This window comes from Centrocercus urophasianus, unplaced genomic scaffold, assembly GCF_019232065.1.
Source record: "Centrocercus urophasianus isolate 14NV4802_14NV808 unplaced genomic scaffold, USGS_Curo_1.0 seq_11, whole genome shotgun sequence".
Taxonomy (NCBI): Eukaryota; Metazoa; Chordata; class Aves; order Galliformes; family Phasianidae; genus Centrocercus; species Centrocercus urophasianus.
Window position 1 is genome coordinate 67,215,860 of NW_024884253.1, and position 27,676 is coordinate 67,243,535.

Here is a 27,676-nt window from a genome sequence, read left to right on the forward strand (position 1 = left end):
CTGCTGGGCCGGGTTGCGGAGTGCCGGGGTGCCAAGCTGCACGGAACCGGGGCTTGCCGCGTTCCGGCTGCTCTGACTTCCGGAGGTGACATAAAAGCGGATGTGTCCTCACTCCGCGCTTCTCGTCTCAGCCCGGAGGGAGAGGAAGGGGACGGACCTATTCTGCTGCCTGGGACAGAGAGAAAGTGATTCCCAGCAAGCCAGCTCCTGTTAAAGAAACAAAACAAAACAATGCACGGACTGGCCTGCCTGTGAGGTCGCGGTGTCGCCATCCAGCTTAAAGCCCACGGAAAAGCGTGAAGGTACTGCAGAAGTTTCTTCTGTTTTTATCCCGTCTGCGGCCGCTCAGGATGAAGCGCTGCCAAACCGTGTGCGTTAGCCAGCTAGCCCGGCCTGTGGGACATAGGCTGGCAGAATGGGAGGTTTGGGAGGGACCTCTGGAGACCGTCTAGTGCCAGCCCCCGGCAAAGCAGGTTCCCTGTAGGGGTTAGTACAGGAAAGCACTCTGGTTTTGAATATCTCCAGAGAATGAGACTCCACAGCCTCTCTGTGCAGCCTCTTCCAGGGCTCTAACGCCCTCTAAGTTTTTTCTCACCTTCATATGAACTTCTGTGTTGCAGTTTGTGCCTGTTGCCCCTTGTTCTATTGCTGTACAGCACAGAAAAGAGCTTGGCCCCATCTACTTGACTCCTGCACTTTAGACATATATAAGAAGTGATGAGAGCCCTTCAAAGCTGTGTAACTACCAGTGCTGGTGCCCCTGCCTCTATGAAAGCGTGCCAGGGCATGCATAAATAGCTTGCTTGGTCCTACAGTGTGTTGGCCGCAGAGCTGATGGACTCACTGTTAATATTCTGAGTACTGTGAGTATTCTGACTCTTCTGAGCACTAAATCAAATTAGTTATAATGCAGATTTTCTTCCTTAGTTTCTTGTTAAGCCCTAATTTGAGTCATAGAATCATAGAATTTCTCAGGTTAGAAAAGACCTCAAAGATCATCAAGTCCAACCGCAACCTAACCAAACTACCTTAATTCTAGCAACCCTGCAATCAGCAAATCCTGGTTTGTTTTCCCAGCTTAAACATTGTATTGGTTTTTGGCACGTGACTGCCAACATAAAACCTGTTAAAACACTGTTGCTCTGTGAAGCTGCACAGAGAAGGGCCTCAGTGTCCTGGTGGACAGCAGGCTGGCCACGAGCCAGCAATGCACCCTTGTAGCCAAGAAGGCCAGTGGGACCCTGGGATGCCTTCCAAAGAGTGTGGCCAGCAGGTCGAGGAAGGTAATCCTTCCCCTCTCCTCTGCCCTGGTGAGGCCACATCTGGAGTACCGTGTACTTCAGTACGTCCTGGGCTCCTCAGCTCGAGACAGGGAACTTCTAGAAAGGGTGCAGCAGAGGATGAGAGAGGCTTGGAGCATCTCCTTTATGAGGAAAAGCTGAGAGAGCTGTGGCTGTTCAGCCTGGAAAGGAAAAGTCTTAGATGGGGATCTCATCAGTGTTTATAAATACCCAAAGCAGGAGACAAGTGAATGGGTCCAGATTCTTTTCAGTGGTGTGCAGATAGATCAAGGGGTAATAGGTAAAAACTGGAGCACAGGAAGTTCCACGCAACATGAAAAGGAAATTCCCTAGTGTGAGAATAACAGAGTACTGGGACGGGCTGTCTGGAGAGGCTTTGGAGTCACTTTCTCTGGAGATATTCAAGACCTGTCTGGACACTTTCTGTGTGACTACAGTAGGGAACCTGCTTTAGTGCTGGTGTTGGACTAAATAAAGTGTAGAGGCCCCTTTCAACTCCTATAAATCTGTAATTTGTAATAGCACCCAAGTTAGAGTACTTCTCTAGACAGCTCAGTATAAAAGAATTACGCTTTTCTTATCTTTTTTTTCTCTATTTTTTTTCAGTTGAATCCATATCATATAAATGGAATATCATCTTTGAAGAGTGTATAGAGCAGGAAAGCAAAAGCAATGTAGGCAACATTCTCCCCTGAATGTGAGTGTGTTTCTCTTCTATGACTACACTTGTCTGTGGGTAGGTGTGGCTCATTTTCCTTTAATAGGCATCGTTTGAACAGTCTGTGCCTGAAGCTCTTCTGGTTGATGTCAGAGATAGAATGCTTCATAGGGACACAGTGTTTGGTGTGAATCAAGATCAAAGCAATTTCTCAATCTATTAATGACATAATTAACTGTCAAGCAGTTAATTGAACTGTTGTTTAATCAGTTAATTAAGCTGTATTTTCAGGATTAATAGCAGCAATGAAACAGATAATATCATGGACTTGTAAAATATTGATAAATTCCTACAAAACAACCATCTATGCCTAATTACAAGGAATCATGTCATTGTGGCCTTGTCCTTTTTGGCAAGTACATGTACGCACCATTAAATATGCACATTTCCTTCTCTCAGGAGGAATGCATATCTAGCACAGTTTCCTTGTTAGGCCCTGTGAGTTTTCTTGTTTGCGCATCTTCTGTAGGAGATGTAGGTCTGACTTCTGTCTCTATAAATCTACTAGCCCCTAACACCAGTTAGAAGGGTCTCTGGGGATTCACATATACACGGCAGTCCATCTCTCCAAATGCAATGTTTTGCATCTCTCCAATGCACATGTTTTCCAATTGAAAAGAAGCATGTTGGTTGCTTAGCTTCCAGACTTCTGTCTATACAAGACTTCTGTGGTACCATGCATCCCAAGTGGAAACCTGATAATCTTTCTTCCTTTGTTAGATATGAGAAAGAATGTAGTAATTAAACACCACTTCATCTTTACTGGTTTTTTTATCCATTTATTTAGCCAGGCATTTCCACTTGCGGACAGGAGAGTGATTAGGGTGAAAGCATAGCATAGAAGTAGGATTAATATGTATTTCTAGAGAGATTGAGGGTATTAAAAATGTATTTAATATGAATCTTCACAATTTCTGTATTGTCAAACAAAAATTTCTTCTGAAAAAGGAGAGCAAGAAATCATTCTGTGGATTACTTTGCTTGTATGAAAAGAGTTATTTGAATGAATTTGTTTAAATATCTGTAGGGAATATAATCAATTTAAGGTAAAAAATTATGCTGGGAAACATAGAGGTACAAAATACAATGAAAGCCTTATTTTTCCAGTAATTGCATTTTTCTTGGAGTTCAGGTATGGCACAGCCGGAGTGCTCTTAAGAAGCTATCACTTAGTTTTACCACTTTTCATTTACAAGTGTGCTTTTAAATATATATATGTATTCTAATAGGAGATACTTTACTTTGTAGTGTTGGGAGAAATATCTTGCCATGTGTGCATAGTACAGTATTCTTCTATTTTCCCCGGTAGAAACAGCAAAAAATAATGCCTCAAATGATCTTGAAATAGGTTTTCACAAATGGATGTGTGGTGTGGTTAGTAGGCTGAATGTGTTATGTAGTTGAATCTGGGTGGGCAGTAGGCGAAATACAAGAAGCCGGGTGCAAGAATGTGGAAAAAATCTCAATTTTGAAACTGAAATTATTGAGTTTTAATTCTGGGTATTTTGGTTTTGTTGCATCTCTCTAGTAATAGCAAAATATCGGCGGAGGATTAATTTGTAATATATGCATAAGAAATATTCTACTTGTCTCATCCAGTAGTCCTTGGTACTGTCCTTGTATCTTTTGTATTCTGTCTGTGTCAAAATCATAAAAGTTTGAATGAGAGAAGTAGAGAAGTTTTATAGACAAAGATACGCATCTCACTCATGCTACTTCTTGTAACACTTTGTGAAGGAGTGGCATTTTACCCTGCAGAAGATCTTTTTCTTATTTCAACAAAAAGAAACAACATCCAAAACAAATAGATGCTGTAGTTGCATTTCTGTAACAAGCACCTTCTTGAATCAGGGAATGAAAAATAATATTTGTTTCTAAAATAAAATCACAGAGGATGAAGCCTAAGTGCATTTGTGCAAAAATTAGTGATTTCAGAGAAGATGAAATTAAGAATTTAGAAGATATTTGTCAATTGTTGTAGTTGTATTTGGATATCACCAAATCTGTGTATTCTTTTATTTTGAAATGTATCTCAGAAAGGAGACTAAGGCAGCCACCGACTTAAAGTGGAAAATAAAACTTAGATCATAAAAATAGTATTTAATTTTGAGCCAGTCTATTTGCACTGCTTATGTGCTAGATTCTTGACTTTACATATTGCAGTGTAACTGCAGTACAGCATGTGTGGTAAATACCACGAGTCCTTAACACTGTGCCCTGCAAAGTTTGCTTGTGAGAAGTGGCTTCTTTTCATAGCAGATACCTAATTTCCAGGTTAAACAGCAATACTGTTGTGCACTTAAGGTATCTCTGTCAAAGAGTGCAAAATCTTGCTGTTGCAGTAAATTCACATTTTCTTTCTCTTTTTTTCATTGCAGTGTCTTTAAAAAAATAAATAAGTAAAGCATTCCTTGTTTTGGAAAATGTGCTGCGATTTAAAAAGGAGATTTTTGCTCCTCTATGCAACACAAAAGGGACAGGCAAAAGCCATAGCTGAGGAAATATGTCTGCAAGCAGGTGCCCATGGACTTGAAGCTGACATGCACTGTTTAAGTGAGATGGACAAGGTGAGATACTCTGTGCTGCTTTGAAAAATAGGTATTTAATAGCTGCATTTTTCTTCATTTGCTTGAGTTGTGGCTGTCGATAGCAGCAAGGCCTGAGCACATTTATCTACCTAAAATGGTTTGAGATTTTCAGGTCTTTAAGAGTCAGTAACTGGGACGAGACTTACAGACTCATGATAGCCTTCTGCCAAATCTTTCTGATGGTTTTTCATAGTAGAACAGTGAATGCCACAGTAAATCTTTGTTTCTAACAACAGTCCAGTGACTTTTTGAAAGTTAATTATGTACACAATACTGGATAAATTTGGTATTTACTGGTCAACTCTCCAGTTAGCAGAAATGATCACTCAGTTTTTCCACCTTTTTGTTATGTTGAGGTCTGCTTTCTGTTAGGTCTGGGCTCCAGTGTGATCTTGACTTTTTATGGTGCCTTATTATTGAACATAAGGATATGTTCCAGTTCATACTTGAGATGCATTCTAGGGAGGGGAAAAAAAAAAAAAAAAAAAAAAAAAGCCTGCCTGAAGTAAGGAAGTGGCTTTTCAGTATTTGCTGTTATCTACAGGTAATGGTCTGAAAACTTAGTTTCTGTCATGTCATCTAACAAAAAGCATGGTGGACTGTAATTCCCTTCATAAAGTAGGTCCTTTAAAAAAGCAAACAAACAAAATGTGGCAATATTTCAACTGAGATGAACAGAACCTATCACTTTATGCACTTGAAAATGTGAGAAGTTTATAAAAGTAACTTAAATTCCTTTTAGCAAGTTGCTTTGTCGAGGATACAATTCATTTTGTAACTGGACGTCTGCTTTTTGAATGAATGTTTACTGAGTATTATTCAGTGTAAGTATGATGTAGTGTGAGCGTGTTGAAGGGTCTTACAAGGAAGCTCGTGCAGCAAGTGGGGAACATGAAGATCATCCTTATATTCATCCATTTATTTCTTCTGCATTTTGATAGCTTTGGAGATTAGTTTCAGAAAAGCAGCAGACAGGATATTTCTAGCCCTATTATTGGCCTGCCACTAAACTCATTTGTCAGATTTGGCAAGACAACTCAGAGCGATGAGTTGGAAAGGTGCACTGAGTTGAGAATAGGAGAATTAAGTACTGAGGGAAAAAATAATTTCTACACCTTTGTAAATTTCATCACTTAAGCTTTTCCGTTCCCTTAATTTTTGCTGTAAACAAAGGGAACTTCTGGAAATGAGGTGTAATTAGAGAGGGGAAGGCAGGATGACAGCTAACAGGAGCAAGAGCTTGCTTGAGTTGTGTGTGGCCTCTGATGAATTCCTCTGGGTAAGTTAGATCTGGCAGGTTATTCCACAATCTGTATGGTTCACAGAGTTTGTCTGTGCCTTAGGTGACAAAGCAAATCATTTTTGTTTTGTCTGTACTAGTCAGTTGGAGAAGGCCATTCTTTATGCAGTTGTTCAGTATTTCTGAACTCTTCAGTATTTCCTGAACTCTTCAGATGTGCAGAGGAGAATGTGTAGTAGATGATCATTTAAGTAGTTCCATGCAACTGTTCTTGGGCTCTTCAAGAAAGTTGTGAAGAGAAAACTAACAGTGGCAGAGCTGCTTCATAATGTGTCTCTTTGTGTTTCTCATCTTTTTTTGCCTTGTAAGAGGTAAGCTCCACATCCCTTGAGGATGAGGGGAGATTTGAGTGACTTATTAAGTGAAGTGTTTAGAAGAGAAGTTGTACTCTGACGTTTTGAATTGCAGTCCTGAAACTGATTAAAATGACTGTACAGTGTTTCTTGACATCTTTATTTATATTTTGTCGTGACCCTACTGTCTCATTGAATTTGGAATGCTGGGAATGAATTTAAACTGAAAACTTTACAAAGTGGTTGAAGGAGATGGGGTTGCTTGTAATGGCAGAGAGGAGGCTGAGGAGCAACCCAGCAGTTCATATGCTTTCTGGTAGTCGCATTACAATGCTTGTGTTCAGTTGGTTCTGTACGCTGGGTTTAAACCACAAGCAAGATTATAGATTGCACCCCTGAAATAATCTCCAATTATTTGAAAGGCTTTCTGTAAGATGTGATTTAAAAATTTTCTGTGTGCCTTTGGGAGAAGGAAAATAATGTGTAAAGCCTCAAGTAGTTATGAAATGGCACCTTGTAATTGCTTCTTCTATTGCTCGCAGTACAACTTGGAAACAGAAAAGGATCCTGTAGTTATTGTCATTTCCACGACTGGCACCGGCGACCCACCGGACACTGCCCGCAAGTTTGTTAAGAAAATCCGGGATAAGACCTTGCCTCCTGATCATTTGGCACATCTTCAGTACGGATTGTTAGGTGAGGCAGTGTTTTGTATGCTGATGCAGCGCTTGCCTGTCAGCGAGTAATTTTGCGTTATACTTCTAAATAAGGTTTGTTTTATTTATTTCTGCAGTATCAACAGTTTTATGGGTTTTTTCTTAATCTCTATGTGCAATAAAGGAATAATATCACAGAAGTGATCTGAATGCAGGCTACCAATTAACTTTTTATAGTTCAATTTTCTTTCCGTAAACAAAACGTGATATTAACTATCTGTAGTTGCTGAAGTTTTTATTTCATGTGAAATCCCTATGGACTCCTAGCTGAGTTTGCTTGGCTTTGTGAGTGATTGGTTTTTTTTCTGTGCAGCAATGTAAAACATTTATGGTAAATAAGCTTTTAGCATCATCTCATGCCTTTACATTTGCTATAGGTCTTTTCATTTTGAATGTCACACTTAGTGGTGGATAGTGGTGCATAACCAGAGGTCTTCGGGACAGCTAAATAAATGTCTCCTAAGATGAGCTACAGGGAGAGTAACTCTTCACAGAGTTGATCTCTCTGAAGGTGATTCAGATAACTCAGGTCTTCCATGTAGTCCACTGACTGTAACCCCCGAGTCCCCTGTCTTTTTTAAGCCATAGCAGTGTGCCATCTGATGGAACATGTTGGTGACTGTCAAGGTTTTGATATTTTTAAATCACTTAAAATGCTGCCACTTTGTAATAGAATGTATTACTACTAAACAAGGTATAGTGGTAATGACAGTTCTAATCTGAAGGGGAGATACTGTGTGATTTATCAGAAGAGAGTATCAGCTTCACTCCGTTTCTAATTATTTCAGCTCTCTACATTTTCCTCTCAGAGAGATAAGGGTTTTTTTTTTATTATCATTATTTTTTCAAGTCACTATCTAAAACAATATTCCTCAGAAATGCTTTCTAAGAAAAGTATTTTTCAGATAAATTCACCTTATATTTGTGTAGGAGGAATGACTTTCTCACCAATACTTTGGGACTAATACAGATATACTTATTTATTTTAAAGTCATAAAAGTGTCCTCAAAATACAATATGCTTTGATATATCAGGTTATCTTGCTTGCCTGTAAGAAAGTTGTGTTTTATTTGCAGATCTTTGTGTAGCTTCTGTGGCTGACTGGCTGACATAATCTTTTTTTTCTTTGTATGTCTTAGGTCTGGGAGACTCAGAGTACACGTTCTTTTGTAACGGTGGAAAGACAGTAGACCGACTACTTCAAGAACTCGGTGCCCAGCATTTCTATGATACAGGATTAGCAGATGATTGTGTAGGGTAAGAACCAAACGCGTTTGAATTTTGTTTCTTTGATATGTAATATTTAGATATTATCTTGGCTAAACTCTAAAATCAGCTGAACCCGATTACCCGACACCTCTGAGGAATTAATCCCATCTGAACATAGTGTGTCATTTTCAATCTTAATTGCCATTCAGTGCAACTGTATTTTTAAAGTCTGAGCAGACATCTGTAATGCCTTTAAAAATGGAGGGCATGCAACAGTTTTATAAACTAAGTTGTTCCAAATAAAGATAAGCTTGTTAAAATCTAATCCAAGTTGACTCAAACAAAGCCAGTTCCATGGCATGTGTGTAGTTGGAATGCTTTAGGCATACTCTAAGGTATGTTTTATTTTCTTCTCCATGTTTTGTAAAGTATCCTTTTCTTTTCTTTTTTTTTTTTTTTTGGTAGATTAATTATGTAAAAGTAATTTTATTTTATAAAATAGAGGAGGGATGTAAGAAAACAGCTCCCTACCTGTTCTGTTGCTCTCTCTGACCAGTAGGCTGCAGTCTTGGTTTATTTATTTTCAAGTGCAGTTTTTACTGATTCTGTGGATGATGACACAAGCAATAGAATACAAACATTACCGTAATCATAAAAATTGTATTTTGCATTCTAGGATAGTAAAAGTGCAGCGTTGTTTTAAGGCATTGATGTTTCTGTTCCTTGTGAAAAGCTGCAGGTTTTGCTACCAAGCTTTCAACTTGCTGTCACGATGATCAGCCTAAGGAAATAAAAATGCAAAACTGGAAAAAGAGTGAGGTTTCTGTATACTGCGGACTATATACTTTTGCATAGCATTAATAACTAAATGAAAATATTTGTTACCAGGATTATTTTTTTGTTATAATAGGTTTTTTACTTTTTTTGGTCATTTCTAAATTAACAGTGCAATGAGTTCACAACGAGTCCATTCCTTTTTTGTTTTTTTTAATTTATTTTCTCTTCTCTTTTCTCTCCCCCTCTTTAGATTGGAACTAGTGGTTGATCCTTGGATTGATGGACTTTGGCTTGCCCTCAAGGAAGTATTTCTGTTGCAGAAAGAAAAAGAAGGCATGAGCAATGATGTCAGTGCAGACTCACATGTTGGGCATGAAATGAACTTAAGCTCAAAAATCGAGAATTTGAATTTAGAAGACGGAGTGAGGAGTTCTGATGGTCCATCACATAAATTGGTTGACATCAATGTTGTGGCTTCAGCTACAGACACTGAACCTTCACTTGTTCACTCAGTCCCTCCCATCTCTCAGTCTGCTCTTAATATTCCTGCCCTGCCACCAGGGTATATAGAGGTTCAGTTTCAGGACACCCATGGAGAGGTAAGAACTTCACTTTGAATGATGAAGGCCTCCAGTTCCGGTAAGAACATGCTACTAAAAAGAAAAGTGGTTACATATCTAAGGGAAATACATCCCTGGCCACGGGAGTTTTTTAATTGTAAGTGAAAAAGCCGTTTGTATGTAAAGAAAGTAATTTTCACTGTATGAATTAAGGACACTGATGTAAAAATGTATTTTAAGTGAATTACAATTTGATAGAGGAACGACACTGCCAGGAATAGGAAAAATTAAAATTAAAATCATCAGTGTTCAATTCATTTAATATAAATAAATAAGTCATTGTGTTCAGACAGTGAAAACATTTTCCTTTGGAAAGGATTATGGTGCAATTTCAGTTCAAATTCTTAGTACTTGCAGAATGCCTGAAGAAGAAGATGTTAGATTGCTCAAAATATTGCTGTATATTTAATAACTTGCAAACTAGTGATTGTGGAAGAGTGGCCATAACTCTGCTATAACAGACAAAAGATGAAGTGCAGATCAAAAACCAGTGTGCTTTTATTATGTAGAAATTAGAGCTGCTGTAGAAGGAGAAGAATTAGCATAAACTAGTGATCATCTCAAGTGGGCACATTTAGTGAAATGGTAAGTGTGATTCAAACTTTTCAGATTAATTGCCGAACGGCAGATGTTTTAGTCATTCTGTGAGGGAACAGTGAAGGAGCTGGATGTGATAACACAGCTGAAAGGGCAAAGGCCCTGTTCCCCAAAGCAATGCAAAATGAGAGAGATGGCAGCTGGGATCAGTCAGAAGTGCTGGTTATCAGGCAAGTCTTTGTGAATGAAGCAGGTCTGAGGCTAAGTTGTTGAGTTCAACTGTCCAAATACTGAGATTTAAAAGCACTCTGCTATTACAACACTCAGGCTGACAGGGGTGCTGTAGAGCTTAAAAAGAGAGATTGGGCACTCATGATAAGCTACTTCTGAGAGACTAACCCATAAAGTCAAAGTGGCTGTTTTTAAGAGCTTTTGAGAGAGGCAACAACTAGCCTCATTTGATAACAGTTTAGGGCCATTGGACTGTTCAGACAAATGGACTTTTTATAGTTGAAAATATGCCTGTTACTACTTAGATGTGATTTTAAAAAATGCAGAGATAAACACTTATGTTTGTAGAAGATACATGTTTTCCATCTTCTTGTCTTAGTAAGCTGTTATTCAGCTGATTTGCATTTTTTGGTGTAAGTTCTCATGTCCTCTTTTTCAGAATCCTCATCTGTCCTCACTCATTTCAGAAGGAACAACCTTCGAAGTGCCAGTTACAAAGGCATCTCAGCTCACTAGAGAAGATGCAGTAAAAACCGCATTGCTTTTAGAACTTGATATTGCAGTAAGTTAGTGATAGCTTTGTAATTTGTTTTTAATGAGTGGATAAAATGAAGGGTAAAAAGCATGTGTATTATGCATAATAACTGGCAGAGAAAGAATTGATGGTTAAAAGACAAGAAAGATTTCCTGTACAGCAGCATGATGTCAACGTAGGCTGATTCATTTTGTAAGTCCAAAGCCTGATTTGTTTACAGAATGTTATGGCTCCACAGAAACCAATGAAGACTGTCAAATTCATTTCTTTGTTGTGCCGTGGATATGCTACTGAATTCAATATACGTTTTAGGAAGTACTCAGAAACTGTTTGCCACATCCTTTTTAATGAATGGAAGACCGTTGTTAGGAATGGGGATGATGTTGGCCTTGGTTTACTTTCCAGTTTTATTGAAATGATTTCATATTTTCAAACAGAATACAGCCTTTGATTACCAACCTGGAGATGCTTTCTGTGTAGTATGTCCCAATAATGTCAATGAGGTGGAAGAACTACTTCACATCTTGGGACTTTCTGAAAAAGGAGAGAATTTTGTTTGTATAAAGGTTAAGCAGGACACTAAGAAAAAAGGTAAGATGTGATACGTTGGTTATAAAAAGATATTCCTCTCTGTGATAGTAGTAGTTGGTATGCATAGTTTTTAGCATTTTGAACTTAGGTATTGCCATGCAACTGTTATTTTGTAGAGGTACGCCAGAAATCAGGAGTGGGCACATAAAATCTGCTCCTCTTTGTGCTGTTAATGACTTAGCTTAAGAAAGGGAACTTGATCCTGTCACTGAGATTCTTCTGTCACTCATCTTCTTTGCTTCTCTGCACGTAACCTAACATTTCTCCAGCTGAAAGTAAAATCTCCCTTTCACGTTCATCTGCCCTACATCCTTGGAGGGCTGCACTCCTGGAGTGTAGGACTTACTGCTGCTGTATGATGCTTTTTAAGGGGCTTGTTGGTCTATGTGTATCAGTTTTGTTGAGTTTTATGGTCCCATTCCTCATAAAGGGATGTGTAAGATTCAAGATATGTCCACGTACTACTAACAGGACCTATGAGAATTACTCTGTCCTGGCCATGCAATTGGTGCCATAATGATGGTGCTGAATCGTGCTTCCAGATCAGTAAGATGGAGTAGGGGTCTGTGTTGCTCCAGTCTGCCAGTAAATCATTTCCCATTGCAAGATTCCCTGGATCATTGAGGGCTGCACAAACTGTTCCTTAAGTATGAGATTTAAATGGACCCTTGTTCCTGGCTTTGATGAGTAACATGTTAGTTGATGAGGTGGGTTTATATGACAGGCAGTAACATAACATTTCCATTCACTCTCCCAATGTATGCCATGCTACATTGGTGCATAAAAGCTCTGGTGATTGCAAAGGTTTACATTCTCTTAGGTTTCTTGCTCTGGTATACCCTACTTGATCTTCAAGATGGGGAATTTGCACTTCTTATTGGGATCCTGTGCCTTCTAACGTACTGTTCATACCTTTCCCTCAGTCCTTGATCCATAATTTAGAGATTTGGAAGGACAAAATAATCAAAACAGTACAGATGGAATGCACAAATCTAACTGCCATTTAAGTTTTACCATCCCCGAGGCAGCTGTACATGCACAAGAAGGTTTAGGATGTAATTAGGAGCCAGTCCTTTCCTGATGAGTACAGGGGCTACTTGGGAATGATGAGTGCAGCAGAGAATTGATATTCCTTCCCTTAACACCCCTCTCTGCCAACAAACAATATTGCTTGTATCCCATGTAGAACTGATGAGTTTTTTACATGTTCATGTTGTTTTGTTGTTTCTGTTTCATATTTGTTTTTTAATTTGGCATGACATAAGTTGCTGGTCCCTGTGCTGACGATAAGCCCCATGTCTGCAGAGCCAGTCTGGCTTTTTAACTGCCTTCCTTCAGGTCAGGGCTAGTCTTGCAAATGCCTAAACTCTAAGCATTGTCACCTGTTTGCACTGTTTACAGTATTTACAATTTTAAGGAGTCAAGTGAAGCTTCAGAGAAAGCAATAAAGGAGGAGAACATGGAGGAGGAAGCAGTGGAGGGCTAAAACATCAAATCTTAGTAGGAAAGTGGGTTTGAAGTTTAGTCCCTCCTGAAGGCTAGCAAGTTACTCTGTACAAATCAGAACCCTGCTATCTGGCTGCATAAAACTTAAAAATCTCTGTAAGTTGAGGTAATGCTCAGAGTCTCTGTCAGTAGTCACAGAGAGATACTCTTTTGTCTCTGCCTTCAGTAGCTCCCGTCTGCAGTACTGCAAATAAATATATTTGCAATAAATATTACTTTTTAAATAAATAAATATTACTATATAAATATTTGGGTCTACCAAATGAAGAAAGCTGAAAAACCTAGGAGAAGAGATGAGTATGAATAGAGAGTTGTGCATCTGATGCATGTCTGCAAGATTTAGTGGGAAATCCAATGAATTCTTCTTACAACCTCTCTTTGTTCAGCATGTGATTCTTTGATGAAGTGCATGGGATCAAATGAAGGGACAAAACAGAAATTAGTCAACAGTCTATTGTTCAAGTTCTATTTTTTCTAGAAGTTAATAAAAAAAGTTGTTTTTTGTTGTATGAGCATCCTTAAAGGAAGATTCAAAGACTTACTTTGAAAATCTGTCTGAATGTTGCAGGAAAAAACAAATTTTTTCTCTTTCTTGCATTACATTTATGGAATCCACTTTCTGTCTAAAAACTAGTTTTGCTTTTTATAGCATGAGTTGAATCAATTAATGCTGATACGAAGAGATAATTTAGCAAGTTATATAGTTATATTCTTACACTGAAATTTCCAGTAAAGGACTCTTGAAAATGGAGAAAAGGACAGTAAGAATGAGTAGCTAGAAATGGAAGCCAAGAAACATCAAGATAAATCCCAACGTGCAAGTTCAGTCTGTAATGAAACATTTTCAGACATGCAGAGCTTATTAATTAATAAGTGTTTTTTCCCATAAGTGATCCTGTATTCCTTTTAGGGTTATCTTAGAATGGGGAATATCTGTTTTAGTGTGGCATAACACAAGGATGTTGAGCCTGACTTCAGCCTGACTGACTCCGTAAAGAATGGCTCAGTGGATGAAGTGCTCCTCCTTCATGAGAGGACAGTACAGGACAGGTTTTTTTTTGCTTGTAGAGAAATGCCTGTGATCTGCTGAGCCTCAGAAGGTCTACCTTGGCACTGGCTGTGTACAACTTTGTTTCAATCGTTAGAAAGCATGTTCTGTTTTTTAAGGAGTGTTAATTAATGGAGGTGGAAAAAAATGTTGGATGGTCCCTTTGCTTGTTAGCATTCCTCTGCATTTCTCAACACCGTAAGTGGCAAAAAGGCGTTCAGTGGTCTGGCAAAATGTATTTACATATATATACTTCTCTTACTGTATTCCTTCTTTCCTGTTAACCTTTTGCCATTTCCTTGGAAAACTGTCTTGCTGTCTAGTTTGTAATTTTCACTAATCACTTGAGTTCATCCTACAGAACTGAATGTATTCTTCTCCCAAATAGGAGCAACTCGTCCACAACACATCCCTGAGAGAAGTACTCTGAAGTTCATTCTAACCTGGTGTCTGGAACTAAGAGCAATTCCCAAAAAGGTGTTTGTATTTCTTCTTTTGAAGTGAGATCCATAGTAATTCTATGCTGTGTGGTTTCTATGAGTTCTGTCCTTGCTTCATGTGTAGTTACCATGTTTCTTGATGAATAGGGATTGTCAGCTTGCACGCTGCTGATCCTTTATTCTAAGAAATTTTGCTTTTAGTGCTATATAGGGCAAATTGTAAGATACTGAAACCTGTATCCTCATTCTTTTGTACTTTGGAACAAAAAAGGAACTGGGCATAAAAGTGCTAGATATTTGATGCAAGCTAACTGGAAGGCTGACAGAATTGAGCTGTAGGCATTAATGACAAATCATTTGTCTCACTAAAGATAGCCCAACCGTGTTGGTCCTGTATTGTCCCTGGAAATACACAATTAAATACAATTAAAAGTTTTTCTTGCGCATCTTATTAACTGGCAGAATTCAGTGAAAAATTTTTGCTTGTGTGCTTGTTCACACAATGCATGGATATTATTTCCCTTGTATTTTGTACTTGTGAGAAAGTGGAAGCTTGCAACTGAAAATGCATGGGTATTTCTGGTTTTGTCAAAACACATTTTAAAGATAAAGCACGATGTTAACCAGCTGTGTTGGTTGGGTCTATGAAAGTAATCAGTTTTTGGAAGGACTTCTCATAAAAGTCAATTTCACAAGCAGGATCCAGTATATGTCATTATTAGACAGTGTGCTGTAGAACAGAATCTCTCAACTTGTACAGCCTGTTCAGTACTTCATTTAATTTGGCAGTTTTTGAAAATTCTTTTCAACAGTAGGAGTACGCAGAGTGCTGGCTAGGGAATATCAAGCAAGCCAGTTATTATAACCCGTTTTATTTCATGTTCAGTGTAGAATGGGCTGTAAGTCCATAATCAAAATTATTTTCTGGATTTTGAGTTTGCCCAAACACTAGGTTATTTTTGCAGTAATCTTTTGCATAAAATATGTACTCTGATTGCATTTGGTGTTTTGGATCACTCTTCTTTCTAAATACTATGTTTATTTTTATCTTTTGGAACACACACACACGCACACAAACAACTACAACAAAAAAACCCTGGAACTATTTACATCTGATTTTTACTTTTATCTTTCAGCACTCTATTTAATTTTATTAAGAAAAGTGTTAATGTTACGTATTCTTGCAGTACAGAATAAAACACTGCAGCAACATTTATATGACTCATAAATTCCATACTTTATTTACAGTAATATCACTTCTAAGACTTTGTATTATTCCCTTCCCAGCTTCTGCAATTTAGCAAATGGTGTTTTGTCTTGAATTAATTTGTGTTATGGAGCTGCTTTCTAAAGTGCCAATACATAAATCAAGTATCTCATAAATTTAGTATTTATCTGGAAATCGGTTAAGTCTGTTTATCTATCTTTTCTCCTGTTCAGGCAAAGTAGGATTTTCTGACCTGCTAGCTTTTCCCAGGCTTTGGGGGTGAGGGGTGGCAGGAGGAATTTAAATTATTCATGGTAGATGAAAGTGAGTGTTGGAAAATAAATTGTAGTTTGTATTAACCATTAACCTGCAAGCTGACCACTTCCTTTCCACAGGCAATTCAAGCTTTTCGTAGATTTGTCAACGTTTCCCCAACTGGACAAATTATTTACCTTCTACTTGCTTTCTTTCCTTCAGGCATTTTTGCGAGCCCTTGTAGAATGCACCAGTAATGCAGGAGAAAAACGGAGGCTTCAGGAGCTCTGCAGCAAACAAGGAGCCTCTGACTACGTTCATTTTATTAGAGAGTCTAATGTTTGCTTGCTGGATTTACTTCGTGCTTTTCCAAGCTGCAAGCCTTCACTTAACCTGTTAATTGGTGAGTGATTTAGACTTAACTGGTTTTAGTTCATTCTGAAAAATGCACCAGACTAAGCATTCAGTTTCTTAAGATGCAGATACTCTTCAGTTAGAAATGCTATAGTATTCATAGTCATCCAGTTCAAATGTTAGGGGCAGTCACTCTGTTCACCAGTGGTTGTGTGTGGCCTTTGTTCTGCACTTAGTTGCATACCTGTGCTTTTAATGACTCTGAATTGGTCCTGTGCATAAAAATAAGAATGAGGTGTTTGTAAGAGCAGTGTTTTTAAGAACCAATTCTTCAGCAGGTTGCAGTTCGAAAAGACGTGTTTGTATATCCCCTGATATCTCTGCCATTGTTCTTCTCTTGGGCTTTTACAAAAAGCTTTTCCCAGAATATTGGTGTTTTAAGATACATCTAATACACTTGCTGAGTTCATTGTGTAAAACTTTGAAGGAATAAGACTAAAACTGCAGGTATATCAAACTCCTCTTAAAATAATAGTAGTTACTTTCCAGATTAAAAAACAGAATTTCCTGTTGCGTTTCATTATACGAAACAAAGCAATTGCTTTTTATAGCCTTGTGATCATGTTCTCCATTACTCCTTCTTAGTAAATTGTAGGGATTTAAAGATAGCAACTCTGCTCCACTTGATACAAATACTTGAGTCTTCTTGCTGGCAGCAAAATGACTTAACTTCTCAAAGGTGGCATGGAATGTGCTGTAACAACTGAACTGAATAAAATGAAGTTCTGAAAGTTTTTTTTAAAACGTGTTGTTCCCAGGGAAGTAATGTGCTAAATGGGCTTGGTATCTTCTTTAAGTGATTTCAGTGAACTAGTTTGTCTCACGTCTGGCTTGCAACCTGTGTGAGAAGCATCTTTAAGACATATTTAAGTCCATGTGCTGGGGAAAGCGTACACGAAAAGGGGGCACACATGGAAAACAACTAAAAAGCAGCTGAATTGCACTGTATTTTATCTTGTTATTTAAGTGTGTGTATTCTGGTATTTCTTGCTTCTTGTCACCGTTCTCCACAGCCCTGTTAATTTTGTGACGTGTCCTTTTCTTCTTTTAATGTACTCTTCTCCTCAGCCAAAATGTGCAGTCTGCAATGCTAGGTCATTCTTGCGGAGACATCAGTGAGTTTGACCTTTTGTGTATGTGAACATACATACATATGTATGTATGAGGGCAGTTAGATGTAGTTGTATGTACATGTAGCATATAGTGGACCTTTAATTACAAGAATGCCCAGTAAACTCCTCTCTCAGTTTTGAATGGATACTGCTGAAAGCTCCAGGTGTTGCTGAGCTTTGGGGGGGGGAGGGGCTTCTTTTTTTCCAGTGTTCATTTCAAAAATGTATGTTGGCATTCATAGGAGTTTGAAATTAGACTGGTGCACCTGCTTTCAGGACATTATATGTAGGAAACATTCAAACAAGTAATTTGTATTTTCAGAACTTTTCAATTCCATAAAGCACACTTGCTTTAAAGGGGAAGGAAATGAAATTTGAAGCTTTACTTTGTCCATCGATAGACGGTAGATAACTACCGTCATCTCTTCTGTGTGCTTTACAATCATTTTTAATTGATCATGAACCCCATAAATTAACTGTTTTGGTCTTATTTATCAAATTTGTAGCAGATGATCCACAAAATCTAAATAAATAAATAAATCTATCAGAGTTCCACTCTTAATGGTTTATGTATGAGATAAAACCACTCAGTCTTAGTACAGTACAATTACACTGTGCTTGTTACCTGTAGACATCTGCTAAATTATATTTTGATTTTTATTGGGGTGAATAAAATTATAAGGTTTTTTTGTTTTTGTTTTTTCCAGAACATCTCCCTAAATTACAGGCCAGATCCTATTCAGTTTCAAGGTAACAAAGTATTCAATCATATCTTCTTTGTAATTTAGCTGTGTTTTTTTCTCAAGTGTGTGTGCGCACATTACAATTTTTTTAGAGAATGAACTTCAAAATATTTCTGTAAGGTCATTCCAGTTAGACTTTTTTTTTTATCTCCCATATAGTGTTGAATTTGTCTTTATCAACTTGAAATCTTAGGCCCTGCTGCTCCCTTTTCTCACCCCTTTTTCCCACATTGCAAAGACACAGGTAGGCAAGCGCATAAAACTCCTTCTGGTGAAAAGCGATTCTGCAGGTCTGTGTTCATCTGAGTGGGGCAGTAAGAATACTTTGAACTCTGCCTTTATTCTTGGAAGGAGCATGTGGCTGTCCCTGAGTGAAGGAGTTGTAATTTTGTCTTCACCCTGAATTTTTCCTAGAAGATTGAATTTGCTTTTGATTTTTACCAGTCATTACTGAAATTTACTTAATGCAGCTTTTGAGCAAAGCACAGTAGTCGCTGATGGTCTGGATGAGTCTTGACCTGTGAAGCATGTAGCTTTTTCTAATTCTTCACTGGGACTGGAGCTTTACTCACTGCCAGGACCTTGTGCTGTTCCTGATAGTGTGTGTAGTCTGACTTGGAAGATCAGAATCCAGCTATTTGTGTTCAATAGTGTAACATTACATCTTTCCAGAGGGCCTTCCTTGCCTTTGGATATCTGCATTTTTATTTTATTTTATTTTTCTTCTTTTGAGGTTCATGATCTCAGATGCTTCTTTGCCTAGCTCCCTCTTTCTGACAGGTTTCCCTCTGGTTTCCTGAGAAGTTACTGTAGGAGGCAGTTCCTGCCCGTGGTGGTTTTTGTTCCCAGTTTGCCTATTACAGTATTGCCTTTATTCCTTCATAAGGGAAAAAAAAGAACAGCAATAGCATGAGTAGTACTTCAGGTCTTCTGCAAGTTAATTCAGTGAAAGCAATATATCTAAAGAGGATAATATATCTAAAGAGGACTTCCGTAGAATAAAACAGAGAGATAGAAGTGATGAATGAAGTCCCTGTTATCAAACTTACAAACAAACCAAGCCAACCAAACAAAAACCACAGGATTTTGCTATTTCAAACAGTGTTGTTTTGTGTGTCTGATAAGAGTTTGGTAGAATTCTCAAGGGCAAATTCACACATATGAAAACCTGATAGAGAGGAATTCTAATTCCATCCTGTCAGCATTGGCCCATGATTCTAGCCCTAGGAAGCTTTATAATTGCTTATAGATCTCACAAAGGTAACTGAACTGAGGTAACTGAGAATCTTGATTTCAGTGAGGTTGTTTGGGTTGAAAATGGACCTGCAGTGCAGGAAGGATGGCAGTGTTATCTCAAGTTAATAATTCTTTGAAGAAAAAAAAATAACAAAACTTGTTCCTTTACAGTTCAAACTTGTATCAGCCAGGAAAACTGTGTTTTGTGTTTAATATTGTGGAGTTTCCTGCCTGTCCCACGAGACCTGTCTTACGGAAGGGGGTTTGTACAGGCTGGCTTGCTGAGTTAGTTGCACCTCTACTGCACACCAATAAAGACACGCAGGATATAAAAAGAGAAAGTTCACCAACTGAAAAGGTATGAATGTTACATTTAAATTCCATTAACCTTTAGATTTGTGCATGTTTGAAATAATTGTAGTTTTCATTGCTTACTTCTCTGATGTAAAACAGCTGTTTTGGCAGGGGCTGTATGCATCTGCATTTTGCATTCTTTTAAGATTCCCCTTCACTCTGTAATATGTTTAAAAGTGCATTGATAAGTTGCTAAAACTTACATTTTAATTTAGTTACAGATACTTGAGCAGTGAAACTTCCAGTTGCTGAAAGGCCAGTCATCACTCCACTGTAGTCCTAAATGAGTCTTGGAATATACTTTCATGAACTAAGAAACCAGTTAAATGGTTATAGCAGTTTGAGAAGCACCTGGTCACTTTAGGAAAGGCAGGCAGACTGTAGGGGGACAGATCTTTCACAGTTTGAAAGGGCTGAGTTACTGAATGTGATACAGAGAACAGTCTTCTGTGGTATTTCTGCTGTGCATTAAAGATGTTCTGGTGTAATGGCTGTTATTGGGAGATGATACTCTCATCTCTCTTTTATCTTTGTAATCCATCACAATCTCAAATATATTAGGTGTAAGTTAGGGCATGAGAGAGTGGCTTAAAGCTTCACGGGGGAAGTTCAGGTTGGGTGTTAGGAGAAAGTTCTTCATAGAGTGGGTGTTCAGGCACTGGAACAAACTCTGATTCTGTGATATGGAAACAAACTCCCCAGCTAAGTGCTCATTGCTCCAGGCCTGTTGGTGTTCAGGAAGCATTTGGACAACACTCTTAGATGTGTTTTAACTCTTAGGTTTTTTTTTGTAGAGTCACAAGTTGGACTTGTTCCTTGTGGATCCCTTCCTACTCAAGATATTTTATGGTGTATATGTTAGAGTATACTGCAGTATATAATATATGTAGTGTTGTATATAATATGGCAGAAGAGCTACTGGTGCTATATTTGTTCAAGAAAATTGAAACAAGCTTATACATTGGTTACAAGACAACTGTGCTGATAATACAAGGTCTTTGGCAAAATGGAAAGAAAATCCACAGTTATCTTTAAAACCTAAATCAAAGGAAAAACTGATATGTGCATGGTGAACCTTATTCTAATTGTCACATCGCTATTTATTTAAAATATAGTTGACTTGCAATACGTTTAAGATCAAACTTGAGAAAGAGTGGGTTGAAAAGGAGAACAAAGGGATTGTTACAAGTTGAATCAGAATAAAATTCAGAACCATTTACATCTGCTTTGCAAGCTAGAATCCAGCACAGATAAATGTTCAGCAATGCATATCTATTAGAAAGGTATATAAAGTACCAATACAAAGTGGATGAGAGTGATCCTGTGCAAAAATATCTAAGATTAATTGCGAAAACTTTACAGAACAAATGTGTATACTAGTTGAATTATTCTTTTTTAGGATTGGCAAGTTTGGAATTCTTAATAGGAATGGTAGCCTGCTAACTCGAAAGTAGCTTCAAATAGTATTACAGTAATATGAATATCATTCCTCCAGCAAGAATTATACTTTTCTTTTTTAATAATCATTCAGTAGGAAAATTAATCCTGTTGAACAGTGTAGTGATTTAGTGATAAGGAGGGGAGTAGAGATAAACCACTCAAGTTTACAGAACAAACTTTAAATAACATGGCCTAGCATTTAACTCCTTAAACTTGAAAGGAAATTGAAATAAATTCCTAATTATCATGCAAAATAAGTCAGATTCTTGCTTATGACTTTAGTGGGTGAAGGTCAACTGCTGATTCTTTGTTGATTCAAACGTGATCTGTTTGGAGATCATGTAGTTTTGTATGTGTGTGTGTGAAAATTAGAAAGCAAGCTCAGATTCAGTAGATTTCAGTTTACTGTGAACAAATCCTTACCCCTGCCAGAGTTTTTGCAATGTTAGAAATAAATAAATAGATAATAAGATAAAACTGAGTTTCCTGTAACAGTCAGTATGGCTAGTTTACTGCTTCCTTTTGCCTACCAAGCTTTCAGTGAGTTCTAAGACTGCATTCAGCAAATGTAAGGTGCAGTCAGTTTTCACAATTAGAAGCTCATGTTTATTTGGCTTTGTCTGGTTTCTCTATAGATGGATTGGTAAATCTGTAAATAAGGCGTGTTGTTCAGCAACTCCTGTAATTTTATTCCAAATGTGTGGCATTACAAATAAACTCTGAAATGCAGGATTTGGAAGGGTATCTGCACTCATAATACATCAACATACTGAAGGATCAAAAAATTCTATGCTATTTTATGTCTTACAAATATTCTTTGATTATCTTCTATCTAATTTCATTTTAGATATCTATTTTTGCTCGTCCAAACAATACTTTTCACTTACCTTCAGACCCATCTGTCCCTTTTGTGATGGTTGGTCCAGGAACGGGAATTGCACCATTTATTGGTTTCCTGCAACATAGGTATGTACCAAACTTCTACATGGAAAGCAGCCTTTTAATGTTGAGAAAAAAATTCAGGCTCAGATATTTTTATTTTTTAATTTGGGAAAAAAAATGTTGTTTTTTTGTATGTTTTTGTATTTGTTATTGCTGTTAAACTAAAAAACAGCAGTGGAAATTTCACAAATATGTGTATAAACTATTGCTTACTGCTTTATTTTTTTATCCTGTTTCCTCTTTATGACACTTAAAGAACTCTGTGGAAGCAAAAAAAAAATAACAAAACCAAACCAAAACAACCATAGAAAACAAACATAAACATTTAGTGTATATTTTGACCAGGGACTCTGCTATTTTTTGCTTATCTACAGACAGCGCTCTATTTATTAGTTCTGCTACTTGCATGGCTTCAAAGGTAGATGCCTTTCTTTCCTCCTACAGCAGCTTGATTTTGTAAGGCATAAAGAAACTTACAAAAAAAGTGAGATCACCACCACTGATATGTTTAAAAAGAAAGAAAACTGAGAGGTAGAATTTTTTACGTGCTTCTGACTGCACGAACCTGCTGTAAGCAAAACATTGTGTACAATCCTCACTATTTACTTAATTTTATCCCTTAAACATTCCTTTCTCTCAGAGTTATTTTGTGTTTTATTTTCAAGGATTTGTAGCATTCCATACATATTTGATCAATGTTAAATAAGGTCTCTCAAATGTAACGAGGCAGTTTCAGCTAAAACCCCTGTAAAGTAATTTCTTTAGAGTTATTTGAAGAAAATGAAATAACTTTTCTGATGGTATAGTAGTAAATTGATTGTTGTTCCTGAATTCTTCCAGTCTTCTGCAGCTAGATGCTGAAAATGATTTGTGCTGAGTTTTCCCCAGGTATTTTTACAGTGCTTCCAATGAAAGTTTAGGGGTAACAATTACTCCTTATTCAGCAATCAGAATTGTTCTGTGAGATGTTCAGAAGTGCCATACCTGACTATTCTAGTGCGAAGTTATGACAAAAACAAACAAACAACAAAAAAAAAGCTTTGAAGTTGATTGAATTTGAGCTGGGCTAGAAGTGAGTACTCAACAAAATCAGAAAAGGAAGGTTATTTACCTTAAGTCATTTCACATTAATAAGCCTCAGGGCAGGCAGAGAAGCACTATCATAAATGAGAATTACACTATATGAGTTTTAGTTTCTGCACTTGATAAAACAGGATTGGATTTACATACATTTACATAAAGTCAGTACATTAATATTTTTTTTTCTTTTCTGTTCAGGCAGAAACTGAGAGAAGAACATACAAACTGGGAATTTGGAGAGACATGGCTCTTCTTTGGTTGTCGGCATCAGGATAGAGATTATTTATTCAAGCAAGTTCACTGTTTAAAATTCTGTGTGTCTCATTTGTATTCATGAGGGGATGTTTATCTCCGAGCTATTACTAACACTTTTTATTGCCTTTCAGAGATGAGCTCAGATGTTTTCTTGAAAATGGGACATTAACTCATCTGAAGGTTTGTTTCTCAAGAGACTCTTCAACAGCAGAAGTAGCTCAGCCTAAGTATGTGCAAGATGTCATTAGGCTTTATGCAAAGGAGGTTGCCAGAGTCCTGCTGAAAGAGAGTGGTTACTTCTATGTGTGTGGGTAAGTAGAGTGTCATGGACCGTCTCAGAAAGAGAACAGAGTTAGCAAAAGTTTGAAGCTTTAGGAAGAGTTACAGGTGTCTGAATAAAAGGAGCAGCATGACACTGAGACTTCCTTTCTGGAACACCAGAATTTATTGTGTCCATCATTAAACATAGCTTGTAACCATGAAGTTCCCCTGCTGCTTCAGTTGCTTGTTATTTGTTTTTCTGTTTTAGTATTCAACTGAGCTGTAATAGATTTCAAACTAATAGATTGCTCTTAAGAAAATTAAATACTGGAATACATGTGGTGATAAAACACATAGTGGTGAGGCAGCAGAAATGTCTGCTGCATTCCACACTTTGATGGACCAGGATGCTACCTGAACCTAGAAATTTAAGGTTTTTCATTCCAGACTTCAAAGTTCTGTTGCCATCATGAAGTTCCATAGTAGTAATATACTTTACAGTAAAGCCTTGCTTGTGAACAGTAACTTACCTGGATGTTTCGTATTCTTAGAGAGAGTGTTGAGAAATGGAGAGGTGTTTGAACGCGGGGCTCAATGTCAGTCTTTTCTCCTGCAGAAATTAATGTGTACTGTTTGAATTAAAAATAACTTGATAATAAGTGAGGATTTTTATGTGCACTGTATAGTTTTGGAACCATGCAGTTACTATATAACGTACTTCAACATGTCCAGTTCTCCCTAAAATAAAATAATTAGTTTGTGACAGCTCAACTGAGGATCCAACATTTTTTTTCCTTGTATATTACCATGTAATATTTGTTGGAGAGAAACCTTTGTTCTTGTCAATGCTCAGCTGTGTGAAAACTCAGTGGATCTCTTGCCATACATAATACATATATATACAATACATAAGCTGTTCTTGTCTGTTTTTTATCTTTTCCAGTATTACAGCTTCTTAAACTGTTGATAAAAGGAAAAATACAGTGTTTTGCATTTTCCTTCTTTTTTTTTCTCCCCCAGAGATAAGAAGCACATGGCTGATGATGTAAGTGATGCTTTATTGGACATTTTAAGTACAGAAATGGAAGTTGACAAATTGGAAGCAATGAAAACCATGGCCATGCTTCGAGAAGCAAAACGTTACTTGCAGGATGTTTGGAGCTAACCATTTAGCTTTTTCTGTGTCATTGTAAGACAAAAGATTTTGCTTTGCTTTCACGTTTATGCTTTTAATTAGAATCATCAAAAGTGCCATTGTCACGCACATTTTAACTTTCTCTGCTGATCTTTCACTTAGGAATGTGAAGCCTTTTCAAGGATGGCAAACCAGTCTGTCTTCGAAATGTATTGTTTTTAGCAACATTGCATAATGGACTGTGTCAATACCTTGGTTCTCTGACTTTTGAGATTGCTTTCATGTAGAAAGAGAGAACTTAACTGTACAAGTATAATTGTATGTTTGTTACATCACATTTTTTCCTATAATTTATACATAAAGAAGCTACAAAGTAAATATGTTATTCAACTGTACACCATCAATTACATTAATGACTTGCACACTATTTGGACAAGAGGGAATGGCCTCAAGTTGCACTGAGGGAGGTTCAGGTTGGATATTAGGAAAAATTGATTCTCCAGAAGAATGGTCAGATGCTGGAATGGGCTGCACAGGGAGGTGATTGAGTTGCCATCCCTGGAGATGTTCAAGAAATGTTTAGATGTTGTACTAAAGGACATGGTTTAGTAGGAAATACTGGTGGTGAGTGGACAGTTGGACTGGATGGTCTTGGAGGTCTTTTCCAAGCTTGGTGATTCTATGAGTCTGCACACATCTATGTTTTCCTTTTTCTCGAACAGTAACTGCCAAAAGGAATAAAGGTCGAGAGTACTGCACAGAAACCTGCTGCAGAATATCAACTCTGAACTATTTTTTTTTAAATTCCTCTAATTTTTCATTTTCTCATTCATATATCTTGAAGTTTTGCTACACTGCTAATCCTTATTAAAATTCCTTGAACAATTTTTTGAAGTTTTTTTTTCATTCTTATCGCTAAAATATGAGTAGTTTAATTTGTGGAAAAAATCTCTAGTTGGGTTGAATGTGATTCCTTAGTAAAAACTTCATCAAATTGCTAAAGTAGTATTTTTTTGTATTTTAATTTGAAAGTATAATGAAATGATGTGTTTTAAAGCAGTTTCACTCTCTGAAGGCAATCCATTTTATAAATCAAGGTGTTGAAATCAAATGGTTGAAATACCCAGCCTTTTTCCTTCCTACGAGGACTATTTGGAATATAGGACTGTCTGCAAATAGATGGAAGAATAAAAGTGCAAGGCATTCATACTTCTCTTCAGAACAAACTGTTGTTTGAAATGTAGGCGTTTGATTTATGAATAAGTTCTCTGCCCGTACTAGTTGGTGGTGGTGAGTATTTCAGTGGCCTGCAGAAGTTTCCATGTCTTCTCATTAGATGTTCTTTGGTGTTCCATGTGTTCATTGCGGTTGTTCATACTGCTGTGTAGAGCTGAAGATACATGGAATGTGGAAGATTTACTGACATATGCCCAAACCACTTGTGAACTATTCCATTAACTGGTGCCTTACTGCACTAGTGGTTACATTAAAGACTCTGAAGAACCTGTTTTGGAACCATCCCTGAATGTTATGTGAACACTTATTCAGCAGTTGCAGCTTATGCTGGATGATAGTAATTACTGTTACTACATAAAGACATAATGCACTGTCACACAAACCCTACAGATAACATACAGTGTATGTTTTATTTAAATCTAATTGTGTACCCTTGCTAGTACTACTTCCCAGATTAGAGCTAAAGCAGTGGCCATAGTGGATCTGATTTCAGATGCCTGTACTCAAAGACCACATGCTTTTTAAAAACTTTGTCAATACCATACCATAAATAACTTCAGGTGTATCTAATATAAAGATGATGTGCTGGAATGAACAAGTTCTAAAGACTGCCATCTGTATATAGAAGTACATTCTACTTAAATAACTCTGAGTATTCAGTCTGTTATACTGTAGGCAGTTTGTGGGGGGGCAGCATAAAGCAACACTTGAAGCAAACACAAACGAAATGCTTAATGCTCTATTGAGCTTTATCAGTTCAAAAGAGGATGCTTTCTTGCAACTTTTATATGCAATTTTGTAGCAACTCATTTTTGCATGACTTCTTCTACTGTTGTATGGAAAGGGACCTTTTAGAAGCCTTATGCCTCCATATCTGGATCTAGTTATGCATCATTTGAGTTGAGAAGACCAAAACTAAATCTGGTGGCTACTCTAATTGTTTCTGTATTTATTTATCTATTTAAATGCTGTGGAAGAATAACAGTGGCAAAAATGATTATATGCCAGCTGGTGAATATGATAAGAGTATTACATGTCTATGAGGTACGGTCTACATAACTGATCAGTGATGAGAGTTGAGAGGTGAATCTGCATTGCAGACTGATGCAGACAATTGGTTTGAGTCTAAACATGGGACTAGTTGATACAGTGGTCTAATATAAGAGCTGTAGATTATTTTAATGAATCTAAGGAGTCTGTTGAAGAAAATTGATATATATAAGAATCTGATCAATTTTATTGTCTATCATAAATGAAAGTACTTTGTTGGCAAAAGCAGTATGTCTGTTTAGTCTCAAAATCTTATTCAAGTGCATTTCATATTGGAAAAAATTGGAGTTTTATACAACTGCAAATTACAGTCTTGAGAAGTTGATTCAGCACCAGTACAAATTACATTTACTTCCATTAGCATTTGAATAAATGCTCCAATTTTGCTGGAAAAGATTTGTCAAATTCACAAAGCATTCAAAGCCAATTGTGCTTTTTTAAAAAGAATAGGTTTTACAAGTGATTTAAAAACAGTAATTCTGTATGACTCAGTCATTCAGGGATATTCATTTCTAAGCTGCTTTGAACTGTATTGCTTAGATGATT

General features: G+C 37.3%; 1 protein-coding gene across 1 annotated transcript; it reads left to right on the plus strand.

Moving 5' to 3' along the window:
- Positions 1–4: 4 nt before the first annotated feature.
- MTRR (5-methyltetrahydrofolate-homocysteine methyltransferase reductase) lies at positions 5–25,224 on the plus strand. Its single transcript, XM_042837362.1, has 16 exons — positions 5–302; positions 1,908–1,998; positions 4,398–4,586; positions 6,743–6,896; positions 8,056–8,173; positions 9,153–9,501; positions 10,730–10,852; positions 11,263–11,416; positions 14,359–14,447; positions 16,095–16,275; positions 18,106–18,148; positions 19,549–19,735; positions 22,019–22,137; positions 23,392–23,484; positions 23,580–23,759; positions 24,730–25,224. The coding sequence occupies exons 3-16, from the start codon at positions 4,443–4,445 to the stop codon at positions 24,872–24,874; spliced, it is 2,079 nt and encodes a 692-aa protein (XP_042693296.1). The 5' UTR covers positions 5–302; positions 1,908–1,998; positions 4,398–4,442; the 3' UTR covers positions 24,875–25,224.
- Positions 25,225–27,676: the final 2,452 nt, after the last annotated feature.